The following is a 22763-nucleotide window of genomic DNA, read 5'->3' on the forward strand; positions in this document are numbered from 1 at the left end:
GTTGGGAAGTGCTCCAAGAAAGGACCTCCCAGGGTCTCCCCACTCCTCACTTACCGCCCCCCCCCATTTAGGAGCACAGGGCTCCTCTCCTACCTCCACTCAGCTTCCATGTGTAGACACTCGTACTTGTCCTGCACCTCGCCCACCGTCATCTGCGGGTGCAGCCAGTGGATCTCATCCGACTTCATGTGCTTCAGCCTCAGCCCGTAGCAGTCTGCCAGCTGGATGTTGGGGCCGATCCGCCCGCTCAGCAGGATGGAGGTGATGACCTCCTACAGAGGAGAAGAGAGGGGGCATGACTCAGGGGTGCCCCTGCTAGGCCCCCACAGTCCTCATGCAGGCCCTGGAGGTGTGATTCTCTAGGGTGGGATTCCGACTTAACGTTTTATTCATCACTGATTCGCTAGCACTTAGTGCAAGGCGTGGTACACAGTAGGCTCTACGTGATGAATGGGCAAGTTGGCAAAATGACACAGAGATGGAGGAACTGAGAGGAGACAGGAGAAGCCAAGGGGAAAATGCAGTGAGGCAAAGAACATGGATTCTGTGCTTCTGTATTTCATTCCAACCAAACCAATCAAACCGAGCATCCGCTGTGTGAGAAGGACCCTCTGAACGGTTCCCAATTCAGCCAGCATTACTGAGCATCTGCAGTAGGCACTTCTGGGCACCGTGCATGCATTGTTTCATTGAATCTGTGCAACACAGGGGAGCAGGTGTCACATCCCCATTTGGCGGATGAGGAAACTGAGGGAGGTCACACAGCTCATGGAATTAAGCTGGGATTTTGAACCCTGAGCCACTGGACTCTGAGGACTTGTACTAGACCAAGCTGCTTAATGGGAAGGTGGGCTGGGCAAGATAGAAGGACAGGACTTGCATTAAAGATTAGATGGCACAATTCCCACGCAAGAAGCATGGCCACTGGAAACAGAGTGTTGACAAGAAATTAGGGGCTCTCCTTATTCCTGCTTTCTTGACCAGAAGCCAACCTGCCCCACAACCTGATGCCATAGCTTCCTGGCCTAGAGCCAGAGCTGGATTAAGAGGGGGTCCACTGGCAGCTGCCTGGAAACCCATCATCTATAAGGTCCCGTCTAGTTCTGAAATCACATTGGTTTCACTTTAACTCAGGTTTCTCATGTGGGTCCATGCGTAACTGGTGAATCAAGCCCACTCCTGATGGAGCAAAAAGTACCCTCAAAGGCAAATTAAAAAACTCACAAGCACTGCCTAATCTCTGTTGAGTACCTTTGCAACGCATGCCACCTAGCCTATATACAACCAGCCCGAAGGCAGAACAATGCAGGGTGGGTTGCTGTCTGATCAGGAAGAACAGTGACCCTGGATTATTTAAATTTTATGTTTTTGTTACATCTCCCAAGAAGTTGTCTAATGTAGTAAATCAAATATAATCAATTCCTTAATTGGAACAAAAAGAAAGGTATACCATTTTTCTTCGAAGAAAATCAGTTTCTTCTTATTTTCACTAATAAAATGTCCAACTAATATTTAAAAAGTACTGTTTTGAAAGAACACCAAATTCTTCTTCAGCCTGTGCACCCACATGTCTTAGTCCAGTTCTGCCTCCTGTCAGCCCTCTTTAACTCCATGGAGTTGTGAAGCTAAAAGACTCTAAGCTTGAAAAATCCCTTCCCCATTAGGAAAGCAAATGCCCATCAGAGCAGTCAAGTATTGCTCTGAGATGAAAACTGAGGCACAAAATGCAGATGTTAACTGCGGTAACAAATCAGCACAGGAATCAGAACTTTGGTCCTGGAATGAGGAAGAAGGCTGTGATCAATGGTACCTACAGTGAGAGGGACACAGACAAGAGGAAGAGTTCAGGACTGTGGAGTTGACCATTTTGTCATTATTTCCACCCATTTCTCTTGCCACTCACCCTCTGTACTTCTCTGTCCACTCGGCCATCCAGAGCCCCCATGTCAGTTCCATACAGACTCCCAAACTGGAGTCCCAGTCTCTGGTGTTTTTAAACTTAGAGACTTCCCTACCCAAGTTGACACTTATATAACTAAAGTCTGATTTCCCCAGAACTGGGACCCCTATGATTATTGAAAATTTCAAATATATACGAAGAAAACAGAAGTCAGGAGAATAGTATAATAAACCCCCATGTACACATCGCCCAGCTTCAACAATTACTAACATTCTGCCATTCTTGCTTCTTCTACAACACCATCTACTCCCTAACCATCACTCAACTATTATCAACTTTTACAGTTCTTCTTTTACAGTGAAATTTATATTAATTTAAACACGCAAATTTTAGCTATACAATTTGACACATGAATACACCTGTGCAACCCACATACCAATTAAGAGATTTCCAGATCCCCAGAAAGTTCCCTCATATCCGTTTTCAGTCAAACTTCATGCACATTCCCACCTCCAATTCTAGGCAATGATTTTTTTCCTCCCACTTTTACTTAGTTTCGCCTGTTGTAGAACTTCATATAAATGGAATCATTTAGCATATATTATTCATTCTCCTGTTGCTAAATACCTGGGCTATTTCTCATTTTTGGCTATTGTAAATAAAATTACTATGAACATTAATGTACAAGTCTTTTTGTGTATGTATATTGTCATTTCCTTTGGACAAATACCTAGGAGAGGAATGACTAGGTCAAAGGTAGATAAATGTTTAACTTTATAAGAAATTGCCAAATTATTCTATTTTATATTTCCACTGTGATATATGAGATTTCCATTACACCACCTCCTTACCAACATTTGGTGTTATATAAGTCTTTTTAATATTAGTCATTTTAGTGGGTATGCATAGAATCTCGTTGAGCTTTTAATTTGCATTTTCCTGGTGACTAACAGTATTGAGCATTTTTTCATCTGCTTAATGACCATTAATATGTCTTCCTTTGTGAAGTACTTGTTTAAATTATTTGCCCACTTTGTGTTTGGGTGTGAGTGTGTGTGTGTGTGTGTGTTTATTGAAGTAGGAGATCCTTATACATTCTAGCTAAAAGTACTTTGTATATGTTTTATGAATATCTTCTCTAGGACTGTACTGTGCCTGTTATTTATTTCCTTAACAGCATCTTTTGATAAAGTCTCATTTATCAAAATGTTCTTTTATGGTTAGTGCTTTTTGCATCCTGTCTAAGAAATTTTTGCCTGCCTCCAAATCATGAAGATATTCTCTTTTCTTTTACAAGCTTCATAGTTTTAACTTTCACCTTTAGCTCTGTGATTGATATTGAATTAACTTTTGTGTATGGTGTGAGGTAGGGGTCAAAATACATTTTTTTCTCTCATAAAGATCTATGGTTATTCAACATTGGTTGTTGACCTTCATTTCCCAACTGAATTATTTTGCTGTCTTTGTCAAGATCAATTGGCCATATAAGTTTAGGTCTATTTCTGGACTCTCAGTTCTGTTCTATTGATCTGTGTCTACACTATGCCAGCACTACGCTGTCTGCATTACTGTAGCTTTCGAGGAGATCTTGAAGTCAAACAGCGTAAGCCTTCCACCATTTCCTCCCCAAGATTATTGTGCTATTCTGGGTCTCTGCATTTCCATATACATTTTTGAATCAGTTTATCACTTTCTATTTAAAATGTTTGCTGAATTATGATTGAGACTGTGTTACATCTATAGCTTAGCGAGGGAGAATTGGCATCTTAACAGCACTGAGTCTTCCAATCCTCACACATGGTATATCTTTCCACTTATTTTGCTCGTCTATAATGTTTGCCAGCAATGATTTGTAGTTCCTAGTATATACGTTGTACAGGTCTTTTGTTAAATTTATTCCTAATTTATTCTTTTGTTAAATTTATTTGATACATCTGTAAATTAAAAAAAAATTAAATTAAAATTTCTATTTTGGTATTCACCCTCTCTGTGGCTCCCAGTTTTCCAGGACTTTCCTCAATCTTCTGGCTACGCTGCCAGCCCCAAGTTCTATCCTCTGACACCTCAAACCTGTAAGGCTGCTGCTTTCTGCCCCTCTAGCCCCTCCCAGATTGGAAAGTGCCATTAGGCAAAAGCCACAAATTTGCAGATTTCGTTCTTTGCAGTTCAGCTCTCAAGAGCAGATTTTCCTTCCGCTTTGCTGTGGTCTCTCTCCAGAATCTTCAAGAGAATTTGATTTTTTATTTTGTCCAGATTTTATCATTATTCTATTTGGGAAGATTAGTCCAGCCAAGCGACACCATTTTTGAAATCCATGTAGTATGTTAATGAACAAATCTGTCTTCTCTGCAGATGGGAAAGGGTTGGGGAGCAGAGAGCTCTCTTCAAGTCACAGGCAGCCATCATGCAACACAGCAATAGCCAGAAGTACAAGCCCTGGTGTCAAACTTCTACAAGTGCTCCATCCACCCACCACCATGTAGCTAGTTTTCCTTGGACAACATATTTAAGCTCTTTGCATTCAGTGTTCTCATCTGTGACATGGAGAAAATAGCAGTATCTATTTTTAATGGTCTTACGAGGATTAAATTAGATAAAACCCCTTAAGACAGAACTTGGCGCAAGGTAAACACTCAAAAAACCTTAGCATTATTTTAACACAGCAATCTCTTATAGATTCTGGTGCTTTTGTAAAAACAAAGAAAGATTGGAAATACAAAACAAAACTCTGCTTTCCTCTTCTGCTACCTTTTTATCTCCTTTTCTTTCTTCTTTCCCTTGGAGGTGGTGGTTTGCCCAGGGGTCAAAGTAGTGAGGCTGAGGGGTTGGCAGTGGCTGCAGAGCCAGGAGCGGATCAAAGGAGGAGGTGGGGCCAGGGGTGGAGAGGTCTGGAGTGGTTAGGAAATTGGTTACATACAGGTGGATTGAGCAAAGGAGTCAATATACTGAGGATAATGGGAAATAGGTTTCTTACTGTTGGAGAAAGTATTTGAAATATAGAGAAAGGAAGAATAGAGAGGAACCTTAGGTGAGGAACTGGAATTAAAAGCATTGGTGAGAGAGAGAGTGAGAGAGAGAGAGAGAGAGAGGTTTGTTTACTGAGAAAGCCTAGGACCAATGACACCCTGATAGTCAAGTGCATACCAAGCACCCAGTCTTACTTTCCAAATACCCTTCTCCACTAAACGGATCTAGGGTTCCTTGGAGAAATGGCTGATTCCAGGGCTGGGGCAAAGAAGGTACAAGATGAGCCTGGAATATCTTCTTGTGCTAGAAAAAAGGAAGTGTTTAGAGAATGTTGGGGACATATAACAAGGAAGCAGTATCAGCTTAAAGGGGCTGGCACGGGCCAAGTCTGGGAGAACCTAAGCATTGAAGTCTATAATGGTAGGAATGGATTGCATCCACTGAATAAAATAGAATCTAGGACAGATAGATAAATAAATGGGGGAGAAGAGGATGCTCTTCTTTCCAGGAGATTGCTAACTAGTAAATGTAGGAGGAAGGATGAAAATAGAAAACCACCATTTGGCAACAAACTCAGTGTCGGTTGGTTTATCAATGGATGATAAAGCTGGAGGGTGGAGGTCTGAGGATGAATAGGACATTGACACGGTCTTAGTGTATCTCCTTTCAGACACTAATCAAATACAAAGGAAACCCTGGCAGACACAAATGACCAGGTCATCAAAGTTAACATCACCAGTGTTAGAACAAGGTAAACAGGACATGCCTCCCACCTTGATACACTGAGAAGGGTATAGCATCATTTCTGAGATATCCCTGCTAAGAGTTCATGATGAGTCCAGTCATGAGACCTGGGTGAGGGGTCTCCTCAGAGATTGATAGAATAAAAGGCCTGTACTCTTTCAGACTGAGAAACTCTTCCAGATTGGAGGAGACCAAAGAGATATGACAACGCAATGCAATGTGTGTTCCTGGACCAGACAGGAAAAAGAGACATTGTAGGTACAGCTGGTAAAATCTGAATGGGCTCTATGTTTCGGAGGGTAGAGCTGTTTGCAGCAATGGCGATTTCCTGATTTAGATGGTCGCAGTATAGCTCTGTAGGAGAGTGTCCTTGTGTGGGGAAATAAACACTGGAGTCTTTTCAGTGATGGGGCAGTATTGCTGCAACTTGCTTTCAAATAATTCAGAAAGAGAATAATGATAGTGGGCATATTGTATGTGTGTTTATCAAGAGATAGAGCTACTACATATGGCAAATGATACATCTGAACAATTGGGGAATCTGGGTGAAGGTGATATGGGAGTTCTTTGGACTGTTTTTTCAACTTTTTTTTATAAGTTTGAAATAATTTCAAAATGAAGAGACACTCTGGTGAGGGAGACTCCCAGCCATATGAGAAGTAAAGGCACCATATCAAATGGACAAATAAAATTTTTGCCAGGCTACATGGGGCTTTTCAGCTTCTCTTCCACTCAGAGTCTCTGAGAGGGGCCTGACTGAATCCAGCTCCTGGCTCTGTGGTTTGTGAAACTCTCCAGGGCATAATTTATGCAAAATTTTTTCTAGGTTTCCTGCTAAAAAGCAACCAATTTCTGTTGTAGGGATGTTGGGATAAGGTTAACTCTAGCTCCTTGGGGTGGAAATTCATTAAGAGACTCTTCATCCAACAGATTTTCAAAGGAAGACTGATTTCAGTTTCAGGTAAGGAAGAATCTGGGGATTTTCTAAACATGAAATGCATTCTTGGGAGGCTGCCTGGTACTGAACGGACTTTTTATTGGGTTGCAGGGGAGCTTCTTCCTGGAGGAGAAAACCTGAAGTTCCTGGGGAGATGGAGCTTTACCAAATGGCTACTCCACCCACCATCGCCGTCACCCTGCTGGTTACTGATGACAGGATGTTGTATAGGAAAGAACTTGGCTGGTCTTTGTCCTTGTTTCTGGGAAAGGAGCCTCTGAATGCTTGGAATTTCCTAAGTGATAAGAGTGTCTTTATTCTTCCTGATGGGTACCTAGGACCAAACCTCACCACCAAGGTTTATGGTGATGAGGTAACTCATGGTGGGCCCTTAGGTAGTCTCATGATGGAGGCTGGCCTTGTTGGAAAGATCAACCATGTGATTAGAGGTTTGGAGCTTTGAGTCACATTATATCAGCCTGGCATCCAGGGAGACGAGGAGGGCTGGAGATTGAGTCAAATTACATGGCCAATGACCCAATCAACCAACAGTCAATCAATCAATCAAGTATGTCCACATCATTAAACCCCAATAAAAACTCTAGACACTAAAGCTGGGGGGAGCTACCTGGTTGGTAATGCTAGCTGGAGGGTGACATGTTCTAAGAACACAGAAACTTCATGTTTAGGACCCTCCTAGAACTCACCCTATGTGTCTCTTCATTTGGCTGGTTCCTATTTGTATCCTTTATAATAAAATTTTAATTGGCCTGAGTTTTGTGAGTCATTCTAGTAAATTATTGAAACTGAGGTAGTGGGAACCCCTAAATTTTTAGCCAGTTGGTCAGAAGTGTGGGTAGCCTGGGAACTCTGAGGAAGGGTGTCTTGTGGAGGACTGTGTCCTCAACCTGTGAAGTCTGTGCTAGCTCCCCAATTGCACTGGGTCAGAACTGCACTGCAAAGTGTGTCCATCCTCCAGGCATACCTGGGGAGAGACAAAGTTGACAACCACAGGTGACATACAAAGAGCACTAACTTTGGAGTCACCCAAGCCCAGGCTGTGAACCCCGTTCTGACATGTACTTCTAGTAGGATGACAAGCTCCCCGAGCCACAGCCTCCTTCCTGCTGTTCCCTGCCCTTGTCCTATGAAGCTGCAGACAGTTCCTTCATTCCAACCATCAGCAACTATCTATGACGTATGCATTCTGCAAAGTGTAGCAGGAGCCCTAGAGCTCACGCAGAGCCCTCTCCTCAAGAAGCTTCTATTCAGGGGGTGAGAGGAGGAAAGCAGCTTAAGTGGCGGGTGCCCCAGAGTGGGCTGGGAAATCAGTTTAAAAGAAAAAACTTGAAGGTTTGACATGATCTCCCCGTGGAGGCTTCTGCATCAGCCCTGGCTTTCCCTCACCCTTCATTGCCTCTTCTCTCATATTTACAAAGCTTCTCACGCAAATGGTGGGAGCAGCAAAACCAGCCCTCCACCCACGGCTCACAATTTGTCATTAATGAGTTCCATATTTCTTTCTCTATGAATAAATCACTTTTAAAAACAACAGTATAAGATATTTACCTACTCACAAAATTGCCATGTGTAACATGACAGAAAAGAAAAAAAAAAAGCTGTCTTCATTTTATCAATTGTTATTTAGCTAAGCCCAGGATTCTATTTTGCTACAGGAAAAACCTTTCCTTCCACCCACGTTGAGGGCTACTGAAAAGCAGGCCCCCGGACAGCCCATGGCTCACAGCTTCTGAGGCTTTCTTGCAAACAGTGGGATTTCTATGGCTTTTCTTCCTGCTTGGCTGACGTTGATTTATTGGCTTTATCAAATAGTGTGAAGACCCCAAACTGCCTTCACCTCTCTCCCTATTCTCTGGTACTTCCTCTTGCCGGTCAGAAACAAAGAAGGAACAGGACTAGATGCTTGTCCCCAGGCCCAGAACAATTTGTTTCCAAAGAGAAGAAGGTCACCCAAGCAATTAATTACTCAATCCACTTTCTCACTCATTTGTTGGAGCTGAGTCACATTTTTTAAATCTGAAATTGATTTTTGTATATAGCGTGAGGTATGGCTGAACGTGAATTTGATTTCACCAGGACATCTAACATTCAGGGCCTATATGTGTGGGGCTGTTTCTTGTCTCTTTCTCTGTTGCTTTGACCTAATAGTCCTTGTACCTCGGTCACATTTTATAACTTCTGTAGTAATCTCCGTATTCTCGTGATTTTCTCAGGTTCACCTAATTTTCTTTTTATAAAACACCTAAAGCTTTTTGGTTTTTCTCCCTTGAGCTTATGAAACATATTTCATGTTAGTGGCTGGGTTTTTAGAAACAGCCTGACAGCTGCATTCCCCACTCCCTCCCCCAGAAGTGCCTGCACCTTGCCTGAGGCCACACCCCTTACTGGGGGCAGCCTGCAGCCACTGACTGGTTACACTGGGGGTTTAAAGGCCCTGTCCTTTCATCCTAATTTGGAACAGCTCTGCTGGGCCATCCCAGCTCCAGCGCTCCCTGTGACGTGGCCGCGTCACAGCCCAACTTTTCTCTCTGCCCATTCCTGCTCTGTCATTCCCTGCAGGTGAGCTTCACGGGGGCTTCCTGCCTGCAAAGGTCTGCTTCCCGGGAACCCATCTGAGGATCTGGCCTTCATTTGTTTTCCAGGCTTGATCTGACTCACCCTCTCTACTCTTTGGCTTATGAAGACAAAATGCTCCTCTTTTGAAAAATGATGGAACTTAAAATTTTAATAACTTGAAGCCTTAGTTTGATAATGTCCTGCTTAAATTCTCTTTAAAAAGATATCCCTTTGAGATGGAAGGCAAATTTAAACAAGTGACTTTTGTCACTGGGTCCTCATTTTCTATGTGATAAGATCCAGACTCTTTAACGTGAGGCATAAAAGGCCCTATGGAATTTTCCTCTGTACGTTTTTTCCAGCCACATCTCCCACGCTCACCCATGATGCACTCTAAGTGCCCACCTCCCAGGACTACTCTCTTTCTTCTCCAAGCCCAGCATGCTCTTCTCACCTGGAGGACACCTGGTCCCCTCCCCTCCTGTCCTCCCCCTTGCTGAGCTGCAAGTTATCCTTTTTAAGGCCCATTAATTAGCACTGTGAGGTCCCCTGGCAAGCCCTCCCTGACTTGCCTAGACAGGGTTTGTTTCCGCCCCTGGGTTCCCAAAGAAGTTTGCACACACATCTTACAAGATGCTGTTACGGGTTGAATTTTGTCTCCCCCAAAAGGTAGGTTGAAATCCTAACCGCCAGTACCTTAGAATGTGACCTTATTTGGAAACAGGGTCTTTACAGACTAATCAAGTTAAAATGAGGTAGGTAAGGTGGGCCCTAATCCAATGTGACTGATGTCTTTATAAAAAAGGGAAATTTGGACACAGAGGGAGACATGTACACAGGGAGAATGCCATGTAAAGATGGGGGATTTGAGTTATACCTCTATGAGCCCAGGAACACTAATGATTGCCAGCAACCCACCGGACGCTAGGAAGACGCAAGGAAAGACTGTTCTCCTACAGGTTTCAGAGGGACCATGGCCCTGCCAACACCTTGATCTTGGACTTCTAGCCTCCAGGTCTGTGATACAATGGATTTTTGTTGTTCTGAGTCACCCCATTTGTGATACTTTGTTATAGCAGCCCTAAGAAATGAATACAGACATTTACCAATTAGAACTAAGATAGTTACTGATGTTTGCCTTTTTAACCTTTCAAATGCAAGGTCAAAAGGCAAACCTTAGATGCAGTATTGTCCTCTACAAGCCCAGAGCTTGGCCCAAAGTAGATCCTCAAATACCTGAGGAATGAATGAATGATTAAATGAATAGGAGCCAGCTCTCTGGATAACAAGTTGGGGTTATGAGGCACAGTGACCCACATTCAACAATGTTCAAGAGATCAGGAGTGTGGTGATTAATGACATCACCAAGGCTTTGGCATCTACTGGATCTGGCCAAGACTGTGTGGTCATGGCCGTGTCACTTAATCTCCATTTCCTCATCTGTAAAATGGGGAGCATATCTCTTCCATCATGAGATTTTTGGGTGGGATTAGATAAGATAACATGTGATATGAATTAAAGGAGCAGATATAAAATTATAAACATGTGACACTGCCCCCCCCCCATCCTCTAAGCAGGTTTCCATGTACCACTCAACTCTTGAACTTTCGTCGTGTGAACTTGGTAATGGGGGAGCATGAAGCAGAGAGGTTCCAATCCAGTTGAATTTGACTTACACACTGGAAGAAGCAAAAAGTGACTGAGGGAAAAAAAAGAATGGATTTTGCCATGAGCAATAGAGGGGAGAAAGATAAGAGCCTTCGTGGACTGGATTTCAGGAATTTTTAAAAATGCAAGTAAAGATATTTTTGGACAGGAGCCAACCCTCTTGGATATTAAGAAATGGTGATTAAAAATTTTGCTATTTATCTTGAAAGTGATCCCTCAATGATATTTTTCCCCAAAGAGATTTCAGTAAAGATTTAAATTGATTTCCAATTACTTTTACATCACAGACTAATAGTTTTTTGGAATGTGATACTACTGAGACTGGCTTCAAGGGAAAAGCAAGCTGGCCAGCTTTATGTGGGTTCCAGACACGTAAAGAGCTTAGCCTAATGGTAGCACACAGTAGGTGCTAAATAAATGCTGGCCATGGTCATGATGGGCGGACAAAGAAGAAGGGATAAGCATGGCTCAAGCTCAAGCCATCCTGGGGAGTAATTAGCTCAAGAAGTCTGTAACCGAGATATGTATTTGAGAGCCCGAAATGGAGTCTAAGGGTCCCTGGGCAGAGAGGCTCCTCAGACTCTCCCAGCCTGAGTGGGAGCTGGTGCCCTGGGAACGGGATCCACTCCCGTGGAGTAACTGGCTGAGCAGTGGCCAAGGAAGGAGCCATGGTTGCTGGTAACTTCCAACAGCCCTTCAGGTCCACAGAAGAGGTGCAGGTGGGGGAGGAAAGCCATCTCTGGAAAAGGGATCTGAGACCGTTTCCAAGCTTAAGCTGGTAGTGGCAGCAGCAGGAGGCTGACGTGTGACGAATGAGCCTTGGAGGATGTCAGGTCGTGGCCATGGAGAAGAAAAAATGCAGAGAAAAGTGACTTCCTTCTGCCTGGAGCAAGAAAGCCACGAAGGGCTTTATGTTCCTAGGGCAAAGCTCACGATAGCAGGCTCCTTCCTTTCCCCTTCTGCTACACGTGCAGACAGGAAGTGAGGGTCTGAGAAAGTGTAAAAACAGGTGGAAAAGGCAACAAGAGGCCTTCTTTTTAAATGACTTGAACTGAACATAAGAGGCGGCTCTGAAAAATATTCTGTTAAAAATAACACTATTATGTCAAATATTTGGATGTACTAATAACCCACAAGGAAAGCCTCTGGATGTCAAGCTGAGATTTAGAAGGGATGAAGAATGTGATAGATCCATTAGGACAGAACCGGGAGGACTTCATGAACTTCTTTGAAAAAGTCTTCCTACCAAAATATCTCTTAAAGTAATGACTGTGATTTGTTTGTGTGGCGTGTAGTGTCTGCCTCAGAGTGAGTCACTTCAGCATGACTAGTGAGGTTTATTCTCACACAGGGTGATGGGTTTGGGGTGTTCGTTTCACCATAATGCTCCATAACTCACATTAGTGAGTCCCAACGGGCGCCGTTGGCATTTGGGGCCAGATGATCCTTTGTTGTGTGGTGCTGTTCAGCCCCCATGGCTGCAGCCCACTGAACGCCTTGCCCCTGGCCCTGGTCATCCTGACAATGATGACAACGTGACAAGCAAAATAAAGAAGGACCATACACGTTTCCAAACACCACTTTCCAGGAGCTGTGGAACAGCCCCCAGGGAGAACCGCCGACTCATCTATTTGGTACCTATTTTCTTCTGCATATACCAAGAATTACGCAAGAAAACCTCTCAATGATTCTTACCTATGCATTCAACAATTACATACTGGGCACTTTCCCCGTATCAGGCCCCCTTCTAGGTGCTATGGATACAGCAGAGAGTGAGACAAAGTCCCAGCCCCGGACAGTTCCCATCCTACTGCAAGGACAGATACCAAAGGAGTATATGTTTGTATCAAGAACCTGAAATGTGTTTATATCTTGGCCTTAGTTCTATGCCTGGAAGCATGCTGTGGACTGAATGTTGGTGTCACCCCCAAATTCATATGCTGAAGCCCTAATACTCAATGTGATGGTGTCTAGAAGTGAAGCCTTTGAGAGGTGCTTAGGTCATAAGAGTGGAGCCCTCATGAATAAGATTAGTGCCCTTATAAGAAGAGACACAAGAGTGATGAGCTCTCTCTCTCTGCCATGTGAGGACAGCAAGAAATGGCCATCTGCAAGCCAGGAAGAGGGCTCTCACCAGAACCCAGCCATCCTGGCACCCTGATCTTGGACTTCCAGCCTCCATAACTGGGAGAAATAAATTTCTCTTGTTTAAGCCCCCAGGTCCGTGGCATTTTGTTATGGCAGCCAAAGCATAAATTGAAGAAACGATTTAAAATACAGAAATATTCTGTATACAAAGAAACTCACTGTAGCAATTTTAAAAACAGCAAAAGCCCCACAGTAAGCAACCAATCCAAATAGTTTGAAAAGGACCATGAAAATGATGGGAGGACCACACAGGGTTTATGTGCTAGTTTGTAAAATTGTATAAAGAGCTTGTTAACTCCCTGTTACAACAGTGGGAGTTATAGTATATAAAATCATATACAAAGCATGATAGGGATAGAAGTATAAATAAACAAATCCAGAATGAAACATATCACAATGTTAACAGTGTTGTCTTGCAGGGGTGCAATTATACACATATGTGTTTATTCTTCTGGGTTTCCTGTGTTTGAACTTCTGTATATATTGTAGTGGTTCAGAGAATGGCCTCAAGAGTCAGAGTCTCTGATTTGCTTCGTGACTTTGGGCAAATTAACTTCTCTGCTTTGGTTTCCTCATTTGTAAAATGTAAAAATTTTCCTGTTTCATAGGGTTCTTGTGAGGGTTTAACGAAATGATACAAGTAAAGAGGTCAGCAAAATGCCTTGTCCATAACAGTGCTAAATAAAATGCTATTATTATTATTATTATTGTTATTGAGTGAACATGTATTCATTCTACATATTGTTGGATTCAATTTTCTAATATTTTGTTGAGGATTTTTGCATATACATTCATGAGAGATGATTTATAGTTTTCCTCTCATGTTTGTCTTCCATGTATTTATTTTATACTTGTAAAAAAATCTCTTCAAAAATAAATGTCTAAGTTTAGCTATTGTATTGGGCTTGGTTTAGCAGATTAGGCATAAAAAATCCACAGTTAAATGACAGGAGAAGACATCAGCTTCCAACTTGAGACAAATGCCATAGCTTATGCCCACGAGCTTGGTTCACATGCTACCCGGTGGAGACCTCCTCCCCTGCTTATAGGCTCAGCTTTTAAGAGATGAATAAACTCCTTGTAAAATATAAAACTCTAAAATTAAAATGCTGGGAATTCCCTGGCAGTCCAATGGTTAGGACGCCACCCTTCCACTGCAGGCGGCAAGGGTTCGATCCCTGGTTGGGGAACTAAGATCCCGAGTGCTGCACGGTGCGGCCAATAAATAAATAAGTAAATAAAATTAAAATGCTGACTAGACAGTAAATGTCACAGGGCTAGAGAGAAAAAGAATGGCCAAAATTCACTTAGGTCTTGATGAAAGTTAAGCTGAACGGCTATTTTGCCTTCTAGATCCTAGAAGCTCATATGTGAAAGCAAACCTCACTGATGCGGCCATAAGAATAAAATCTACAACTCCACAGATATTCAACTATTCAGACTTTAATAAGCTCATAAAACTTAGACCAGAATTTTAGAGCCTTAAGTAAATTTAGAGATCACTTAATTTGATTCTGATTTTAAATGAAGACACTGAGACCCAGGGAGGTCAAGTGACTTGCCCAGGAGTATACAGGAAATTCTATCTGAAACCAGCTGAGATTCTATTAACCCTCCTACACTTTATCATTTATGAAGGCCAAACTTCCTTCCAGTCAACTTCCTATTTGGTCTTTATATCAAGCGATGTAGGAGATTCCTAGTCTCATTTGTGCTCTGTAGGCTCAGCTCATTCACTTGTTCATTCATTCATTATACAGACATCTACTGAGTACCTACTTTGTGTTAGGCTCTAAGTAGGCACTGATGAGCAAGATATAATCCCTGCTTTCCAGGAGGCCACCTTTGTTTAGAGACTGACAAGAGGCAATTACGATACAACCTGTCAAGTGCTTGGATGAGGGAAACGGGAGCAAAATGTGCCACCTCCAAGCACCTGATGCCCACCTACACACCTTATCTTCAATTCTGCCCCATCAAGCCTGCTCCTGTCATCCTTTCACAGACCCTCCAAGACTCTGAGTATCTTGTGAGTTCTCAGATCCTCTACCATGACTTCTTACCCTGGGGCTCCGCCCCACCTGGGGGATGGTTGATAACCCTTCCCCAGGGCATGTGAGCCAGGTGGGCATCCTGCAGTAAGAAGTGGGTACTTCAGGGCAGTGGCCAGTCCCAGCACCCCTGAGCTTCTGATTCAGTGAATTTGGATGCGACTTGCACAACTGATATTTTTCAACGCCGCTGGTGACTTCAGATAGCTTGCCTCATCTGGGAAGACTGTAGCAGTGGTTATATGAAACCCTCTGCCCACACCCCATTCACAGCACCTCTTGGCATTTAATGCCACTGACCCCAGACACCGCCCCCTGTACACACCAGGTCAGCCTGAAGCTCCCTCTCCCTTACTGGAATCTGGAGTTGAGACATGGAATTCTAACCAGTCTCTGTGGGCTTTATAACTGGAATCCATCCATCCATCCATCCATCCATCATTAAATAACTACTCATTAATTAATTCAGCAAACTGGGGAAACAAAACATCTCTCTCTCATGGAGCTTATTTTCTATTGGGGGTTAACAATAAACAAATAAGCATAATAATATCTCAGGTTCTGATAACTGTTAGGAAGACAAACAAAGCAGGTAAGGGCACAAGAATGACGCCGGGGGAGGGGTTGGGTGGGGGTGCTATTTTACATGGAGTGGCCAGCAAAGTCCTCTCTGATACAGGGGCATTTGAATGGATCCCTGAAGGAAGTCAGGGAGAGAGGGGTGGCCTCGTGGGGGAAGACCCTTCCAGGCAAAGGGACCAGATTGCACAGAGACCCCGAGGTGGGCATCTACGAGGCCCTGTGTGCTTGGCATATCTGGGTGACTGTGAAGAGGCCAGTGGGGAGGGAACGGAGGTAAGTGATGTGGGAAAAGGTCAGAAGGGCCAGGCCAGGGCTCGGCAAACTTTTTCTACAAATGGTCAGGTAGTAAATATTTTAGGCTTTGTGGGCCAGACGGTCTCTGTTGCAACTACTCAACTCTGCCCTTGTAGCTCAAAAGCACCATAAACAATAGTAAACAACTGAGTGGGGTTTTGTCCCAATAAAGCTTTATTTACAAAAATGGGTGGTGGGCCGTATTTGGGCTGCAGGTCTTGCTTGCTGACCCTTGTTGCAGGCCAGAGTAAGGACTTTGGATCTTATTTTGAGCGATGAAGGTAGTCATCAGAGAGGTTAAAGTAGAGCAGTGATATGCTCGAAGCTATACCTTAAATACATCCCTCCAACTGACCTGTGTTTTAAAAATTCACCATGGCCGCTACCTGTGGAATGGATCACAGGGGGATAAGGGCAGAGGCAGTTCGGAGGTGAATGCGTCATTCCAGGTAAGAGATGCTGACAGCCTGGACCAGGGAAGAGGCAACGGAAGTGGCGAGAAGGAAATGGTCAGAATCCGGATATGTTTTGCTGGTAGAGCAGACAGGATTTCCTGATGGATGAAGTACAGAGTGTGAGAGGAAGAAAGAATTCAAGGAAGACTCCTAGGTCGAAAGCCTGAGACACAATAACTGAAAGAACTTAGCTGCAGTTAGTGGAGCCGGACAGACTGGAGGAGAAGCAGAGTTTCAGGAGAGGATTCTGAGCTGATTCCTCGCGTGGAGGCTGGGCGGCCAGCGGCGATGGCAGGCAGGCAGGTGGACATGTGGCCTGGAGTTATGGGCGGAGGCTGGAGCCAGCGTTTCAGATTTGGGCACCACTGGGTAAAATGAGAATTTCAAGCTATGTGACTGGCTGAGATCACCTGAGGAGTGACAAGGGACCAGCCTGCGGCGACATACAGGCTGTCAGTGTCACGGGAATCAGGCCAGGGAGGGGACAACCCACAGCCGGCCGGCAACTGAGAATCCCAGGAAAGGGCAAAGAAAAGTGACAGGCTTTCATCAGCCTGTGGTCACTTTCCGACACTCAGCCTTGCGTCACTGTGGGTGTGCATACGTGTGCAAAATGCTCGTACTCCCCTGTGTGCTGTGTACGTGTGTCTGTGTGCCCCTGAATGGGGGTGACAGCAACTGCCATTGTGATCCCAACTAATGGCTGTCGTGGCTTGAGTGGTGGCCCCCAGAAGATGAGTCCATTCCCTGGAACCTGTGAATTGACCTCATTTGGAAAAAGAGTCTTTGCAGATGTCATTAAGTTCAGGACCTCAAGATGAGATCATTCTGGACTATCTGGGGGGGGGGTCTTAAATCCAATGAAAAGTGTCCTTATAAAAGACACACAGAGGAGAGACGCACAGAAGGAAGAGAAAGGAAGAGAAAGGAATGCGAAGATGAAGGCTGAGATTGGAGTGATGCAGCCATAAGCCAAGGAAGCCTGGAGCCACCAGAAGCTGAAGGAAGCAAGGACGGATTCCACCCTAGAGCCTCGGAGGGAGCCCAGTGCTGCGACCCCTTGATACAGTCCAGCCTTTGGAACCGCGAGAGAACACACTTCTGTTGTTTTAGGCCATGAGGATCATGGTAGTTTGTTACAGCAGCCCTAGGAAACAAATAACAACAGCAATACGAGTTCTGAGTTCTTCACACACCTAAGGGATAATTTTTTTTAAATTATATATACACTAATATGCATAAAATGGATAACGAATAACAGCCTGCTTATAAAAAAATAAATAAAACAGGATTCAAAAATTCAAAAACAAAAATGATTGAAAAGCAAAATAATAAAAGTTAACATAACTTACTGTGAAAGCTTTCATTTGGATGTGCTAAAAGCCTGTACCTAACAAGGACATTCAGCAATGCGACTGCTGTTTAAAAATAGAAACGTAAGCGCAGGCACCTGGCTGCTGATTTGTGGACGGCATGAATCTGGGCGCACAGTGAATAAAGGGGCCCAGAATGCTGCGTGTCTGCCTCGAGCTTGCCTCTGCAGGTGTCAGGGCTGGGTGGGCTGGCCTGCCGCGCATATACAGGAACTGGGGACGGGGTGCAGAAAGGAGGGGGTCCTTGTGAATGTGCCTCTTTTTATAGCACTGTGAGTGTCTCTGTGGTGTTGGTCCGTGGTTTCCTGGATGAACCCCTTGTCTCAGGTTTCCCAGGGCTGTTCTCATGCATGGGGGGCTGACCTTGTGTAGCTCCTTTATTCTCTTTAGGGTAACCTTTCTTTTAGCGACAGCAGCTTCCCAGGACAAGGAGTCATGAATTCCCTTCCTCTTGCACCTCAACCTCATGGTCTTGCCCGCGGAGACGTGTGAAGAGGGCAGCGGGGATTGTTCTGGAAACAAAGGACGTGGGCCCACGAACTGTGGCCTGGAGACTCTCCTCTGACCACACGGAGCTGCTGCCCCTGTGTCTGCTCGGGCTGCTACAACAGATGACCACAGACTGGGTGGCTTACATGACAACATTTATTCCTCAGTGTTCTAGAGGCTGAGAAGTCCAAGATCAAGGGGCCAGGAGACTGGGTTCATGGTGAGTGCTCTCTTCCTGGTTTGCAGACAGCCGCCCTCTGGCTGTGCCCTCACACGTCAGGGGAGAGAGCTCTGGTCTCTTCACCTTCTTCTCAGGACACTAAGCCATCGTGGGAGCCCAACTGTCATGACCTCAAGCCGACCTCCTAATACCATTGCATTGGGGGTTAGGGCTTCAACATATGGATTTGAGGGGGGGGGATCGGGGGGAACACACATTCAATCCATAATACCCTGTGTCTGGTTAAGTGATAGGTTTAAACTTGAAAGTACCTGGGATGAATGTCTGATGAGTCTAGTGCAGGGCCAGTGGGTCACAGTATCTGAAATCTGCTTCTCTGGGAATATTCTGGAATGTATTGTATGACCGCTGAGTCTACAGGGAGGGCAGTTAGTCCAAGCATGTGTACAGCAGGCTGCCTTTGGGACTGGACTGTGCTCTCCTCACACGCCAGGCGAGCGGCACCTGCTGGCCACCCCGCAGCCTGGAATCCCTGCTGTCGAGGTCGGGGGGACACCACTGGACCAGCGGGAAGGGTACAGGATGGCTCTGTGTCTAACCCTCCCAGGGATGTAAATGTGGATGCTAAGTGGGGTGACGCTTCAGGACAAAACAAGGGTGGGTCTCGATCGTGGCTTTTCAGCACGATAGAGGCTGGCCGAGGGAGAGGGCTTTTGAATGTGGGTGCTCTGCTGGCATCCTTGGAAGCACACCATATCACACACAACTGCCTCATTTTCTGCTTAAGGCCCTCCTGTGTGAGACACAGATGGTCCACTGATGGATAGAGATGGGCCCATGCAGGGAGTGGGTCAGCTGGGGTCAGCAGGGGAGGGAAAAACACCACGAGTCAGCAAGTCAGATTGCCAGGCAGAGAGGAGTGAGAACGGCAATTAGCAGTAGGTGACCATTTATCCTCCGATTCATGATGCTCTTGAGATTGGCAGGGGCACTGTTCATAGTCACCCTTGGACAGTGTGTGTAAACTAGGACTGTCTGATTGGCCGGGACATATGGTCAACCTACCCCGAAGAGAGTAAGAATGGAGATGGGAAAAGGAGCAGGGAGAGGGAGAGAGAGAGAGAGAAATGAAGGAGAGGCTGTAAGAGTCAAAGAGAGACGTTCTGTGTGGGCACTTCTGGGTGGCACTCTGCTGGTTGTTTACTAAGTGTTATCTTAACCCCTTTCCCAGACAAGCAAATTAGCATGTTAGAAAAATACATAATGATAGAAGACTCCACTTGCTCCAGAGCTCCAGAGCTCCCAAACAAACACAATTTCCTATGAATATCAATCAAAAGGGAAATGGAAAATCAAGAAGAACAAAATCCATTTCTCATTCGGCACGTTGCTCCCTTCCCTCCAACACCTGTCTAATTTCTGTTGGGTCCTAAGCACAAGGGCCAGAGCTTATTTACATAGCTTTTAACAACCCAGAGAAAGCATCTGAGGATATTACATTTGTATAGAAAGAAGCTGAGAATAAAAAGGAAAACATGAAATCAGCAAGTATGCATGGAGTAACCATGTTTTGAAAATGTTTTACCACATGGACTGTGCCAGGGCGATTCTGCATTGCTTCTATTTGATCAGACACAGCTGTACGGAGGTGTCAGAATTTTAGGAGTGTTCTTATGGAAGGACAAGTGCTTGGCAAGCTTGAAAGGGCTGGTAGTACTTTGACACATAGAAGATGGTGAAAGAAGATAAAGAGCTGGAAGGAGAAAAATCCATTAGAGGATGCAGCCCAGCTAGGCAAGGAGACTGCAAGAAATGCTCTGTGGAAGCAGCGGGTGGGAGGGGCCGGTCCAGGAGATTCTCAGGCAGGGAAGCTGGTCTGGACCTACATGACTGGACACAGCATCTACAAACAGGCCCAGAAGAGCAAAGCAGTTCCTTGACGTCTGGACCAAGCTCTTTTGTCTTCTATGCTCTCACAGAATCTCTGTCTTCTTGTCAGAGCTCTTGCCTCCATTTGTAAAGGTTTATTTATTAGTGGGGGTCAATGTCATTCATTAGTGTGAGTCCTTGGCCTCAAAACCCATTGAAAGCAGGGAGTGCCTCTGGGTTTTGGGATTTGATGATACTTCCAGGTCATAACCAGCCTGGTGTCAGGTACTTTTTCCCATGGTATACATGTAACTCCAAGATCCACATCCCAGAATTGTTTGTATTCTGTTTTCACAGCTATGTTTAAAGCCCAAGCCATCTTAATGACCTTGGACTCAATTTTATACGACACGGAACTAAGTTTCTGAAGAGCCCGAAATGCATCTTGTCAATGAACCATGCAGACATAAGCACAGCTTCTGGGAGGAATCATATTAATGGATTCAATCTGTCCAAACTCTTCAAACAGGTTGGGTAAATCTTGCTGCATTTCTGTCTTGTCTACCCACAGAGTAGTACTACATACATTTAATGTTTTAGATCTAATTGGAGGCAATCCCTTCTTCTGTCGTTCTTTCTCCCTTTCTCTAGCTCTTCTTTCACTTGAGTATGAGCGTGATGATTTCCTTTTTCTTTCTCCAGAGCGTTCTTTCTCCCTTTCAACACATACTTGTGAAATGGATGATGAAATTATTCAGGATTCCTTCATTAATGAACTTACCCATAGCCACAGCTTTAACCACCACCCAGAGGGTGAGAAGGTTCAAATGTCTCTCTCCAGCCCAGTTCTTTCCTCCAGAATCACATATCAAAAAGCCTACTCAACATTTTCACATATTTAATGTAACGTGAAAATGTTAGAGCATCCCAGCTGCACTTGACAGGTCCAAAACTGAACCTGTGAGTTCCCCACTCCCCAACCAGTTTCTCCTAAGTGTTCTTCATCTTGGGGAGTGGGACTTTCTCCACCTGAACAAGGGCTGCTGTTCTTTCTTCCTTTTTTTTTTTTTTTTTTGGGCCATGCCATGTGGCTTGCGGTATCTTAGTTCCCCGACCACGGATCAAACCCAGGCCCTCGGCAGTGAAAGCGTGCAGTCTTAACCACTGGACTGCCAGGGAATTCCCAGGGCTGTTGTTCTTGACACCTCCCTCTTCTTTATTCCTGCATCTCTGGTCCATCAGCAAAACCTTTCATTTTCATCTCTTAAATTTTCTGGATTACAATCACTTCTCTCCGTAGACCATGGTGGTTAACAGTGCAGGCTCTGGAGGTGGATTGCCTGGGTTTGAAAACAGTCTCCACCACTTACTAGCAATTTGCTTAACTCTTCTGAACCTTGTTTCCTTATATACAAAATGGAGATAATAATAGTATGTGCTTCATAGGATTCTTCTGAGAAGTCGATGAGATAATGCATATGATGTGCTTTCAAAAGGGTAGCTGCTATTATCACCACCACCACCACCATAAGCAGCACCAATATCAACATCGTCACTACCACCATCATCATCACCATCATCATCACGATCTCCACCATCATCATCATTGCTACCATCACCATCATCACCAACAACACCATCAACATTATCATCATCAATCCTTACCATCACCACTACCATCATCATCATCATCACCATCACCATAAACATCACCATCATCATCACTACCATCACTATAAACGCCATACCACCACCATCACCATCACCACCATCATCAACAGCATCAACATTATCATCACCATCATCATCATCACCATGAACATCATCATTATCATCATCACTACCATCACCATAACACCATCACCATCACCACCACCACCATCATCATCATCACCACCATCAACATTATCATCACCATCATGATCATCATCATCATCTCCGTGGCTACAATCCTTATCTATCAACATCTCTTATCTGGATCACTCCAATAGCCACCTAACATCTCCTCACATCCATTCTTGCCTTTTCCAGTCTATTTTCCACTATGTAACCCAAGCGACCTTTTAAAAATGCAATCTCATATCACTCACATGTTTAAACTATATCAGTGGCTTCCCACGGAAGATGGGGTAAAATCCAAAATCATTAACATGGTCTAACTAGTCAACCTTGGACATCCTTTAGCCTCAAACCTGACATGTGTGTTGGTCACTTCAGGATCTTAGCATATGCTATATCCTCTGCCGGTAACACTGTTCCTCCTTCCTTCCCTTCATGAGCAAAACCTCTCTGAAATGGTAACATTCACTGTCTCCACTCTCCAACTGACTGCACAATGGCTTCTGCCCCCATCACTTCACTGAAACTGCCCAGTAAAAGATCATCATAGCACCTGTTGCTGAAGTCAATGAACCAATTTTTAGCCTTGTCTGATTTGACCTTTCTGAGTGTCTGACACTGCTAACCACTCTTTCCTCAAAGTTTCCTCTGCTTCTGTCTCCTTCCTGTTCTCTTGGTTCTTTTCACCT

General features: G+C 44.5%; 1 protein-coding gene across 10 annotated transcripts in view; it reads right to left on the reverse strand.

Moving 5' to 3' along the window:
- The window catches only part of PTK2B (protein tyrosine kinase 2 beta), a 139121-nt gene that overhangs the window by 36446 nt on the left and 79912 nt on the right, over positions 1–22763 (reverse strand). For all 10 annotated transcript variants that reach the window (XM_028169171.2, XM_028169170.2, XM_007192745.2 and 7 more), the window contains one exon: positions 94–272. In XM_028169171.2, the coding sequence (XP_028024972.2) occupies positions 94–272 (179 nt within the window). The remainder of the gene's footprint in view (positions 1–93; positions 273–22763) is intronic.

Source organism: Balaenoptera acutorostrata, chromosome 6, assembly GCF_949987535.1.
Source record: "Balaenoptera acutorostrata chromosome 6, mBalAcu1.1, whole genome shotgun sequence".
Taxonomy (NCBI): Eukaryota; Metazoa; Chordata; class Mammalia; order Artiodactyla; family Balaenopteridae; genus Balaenoptera; species Balaenoptera acutorostrata.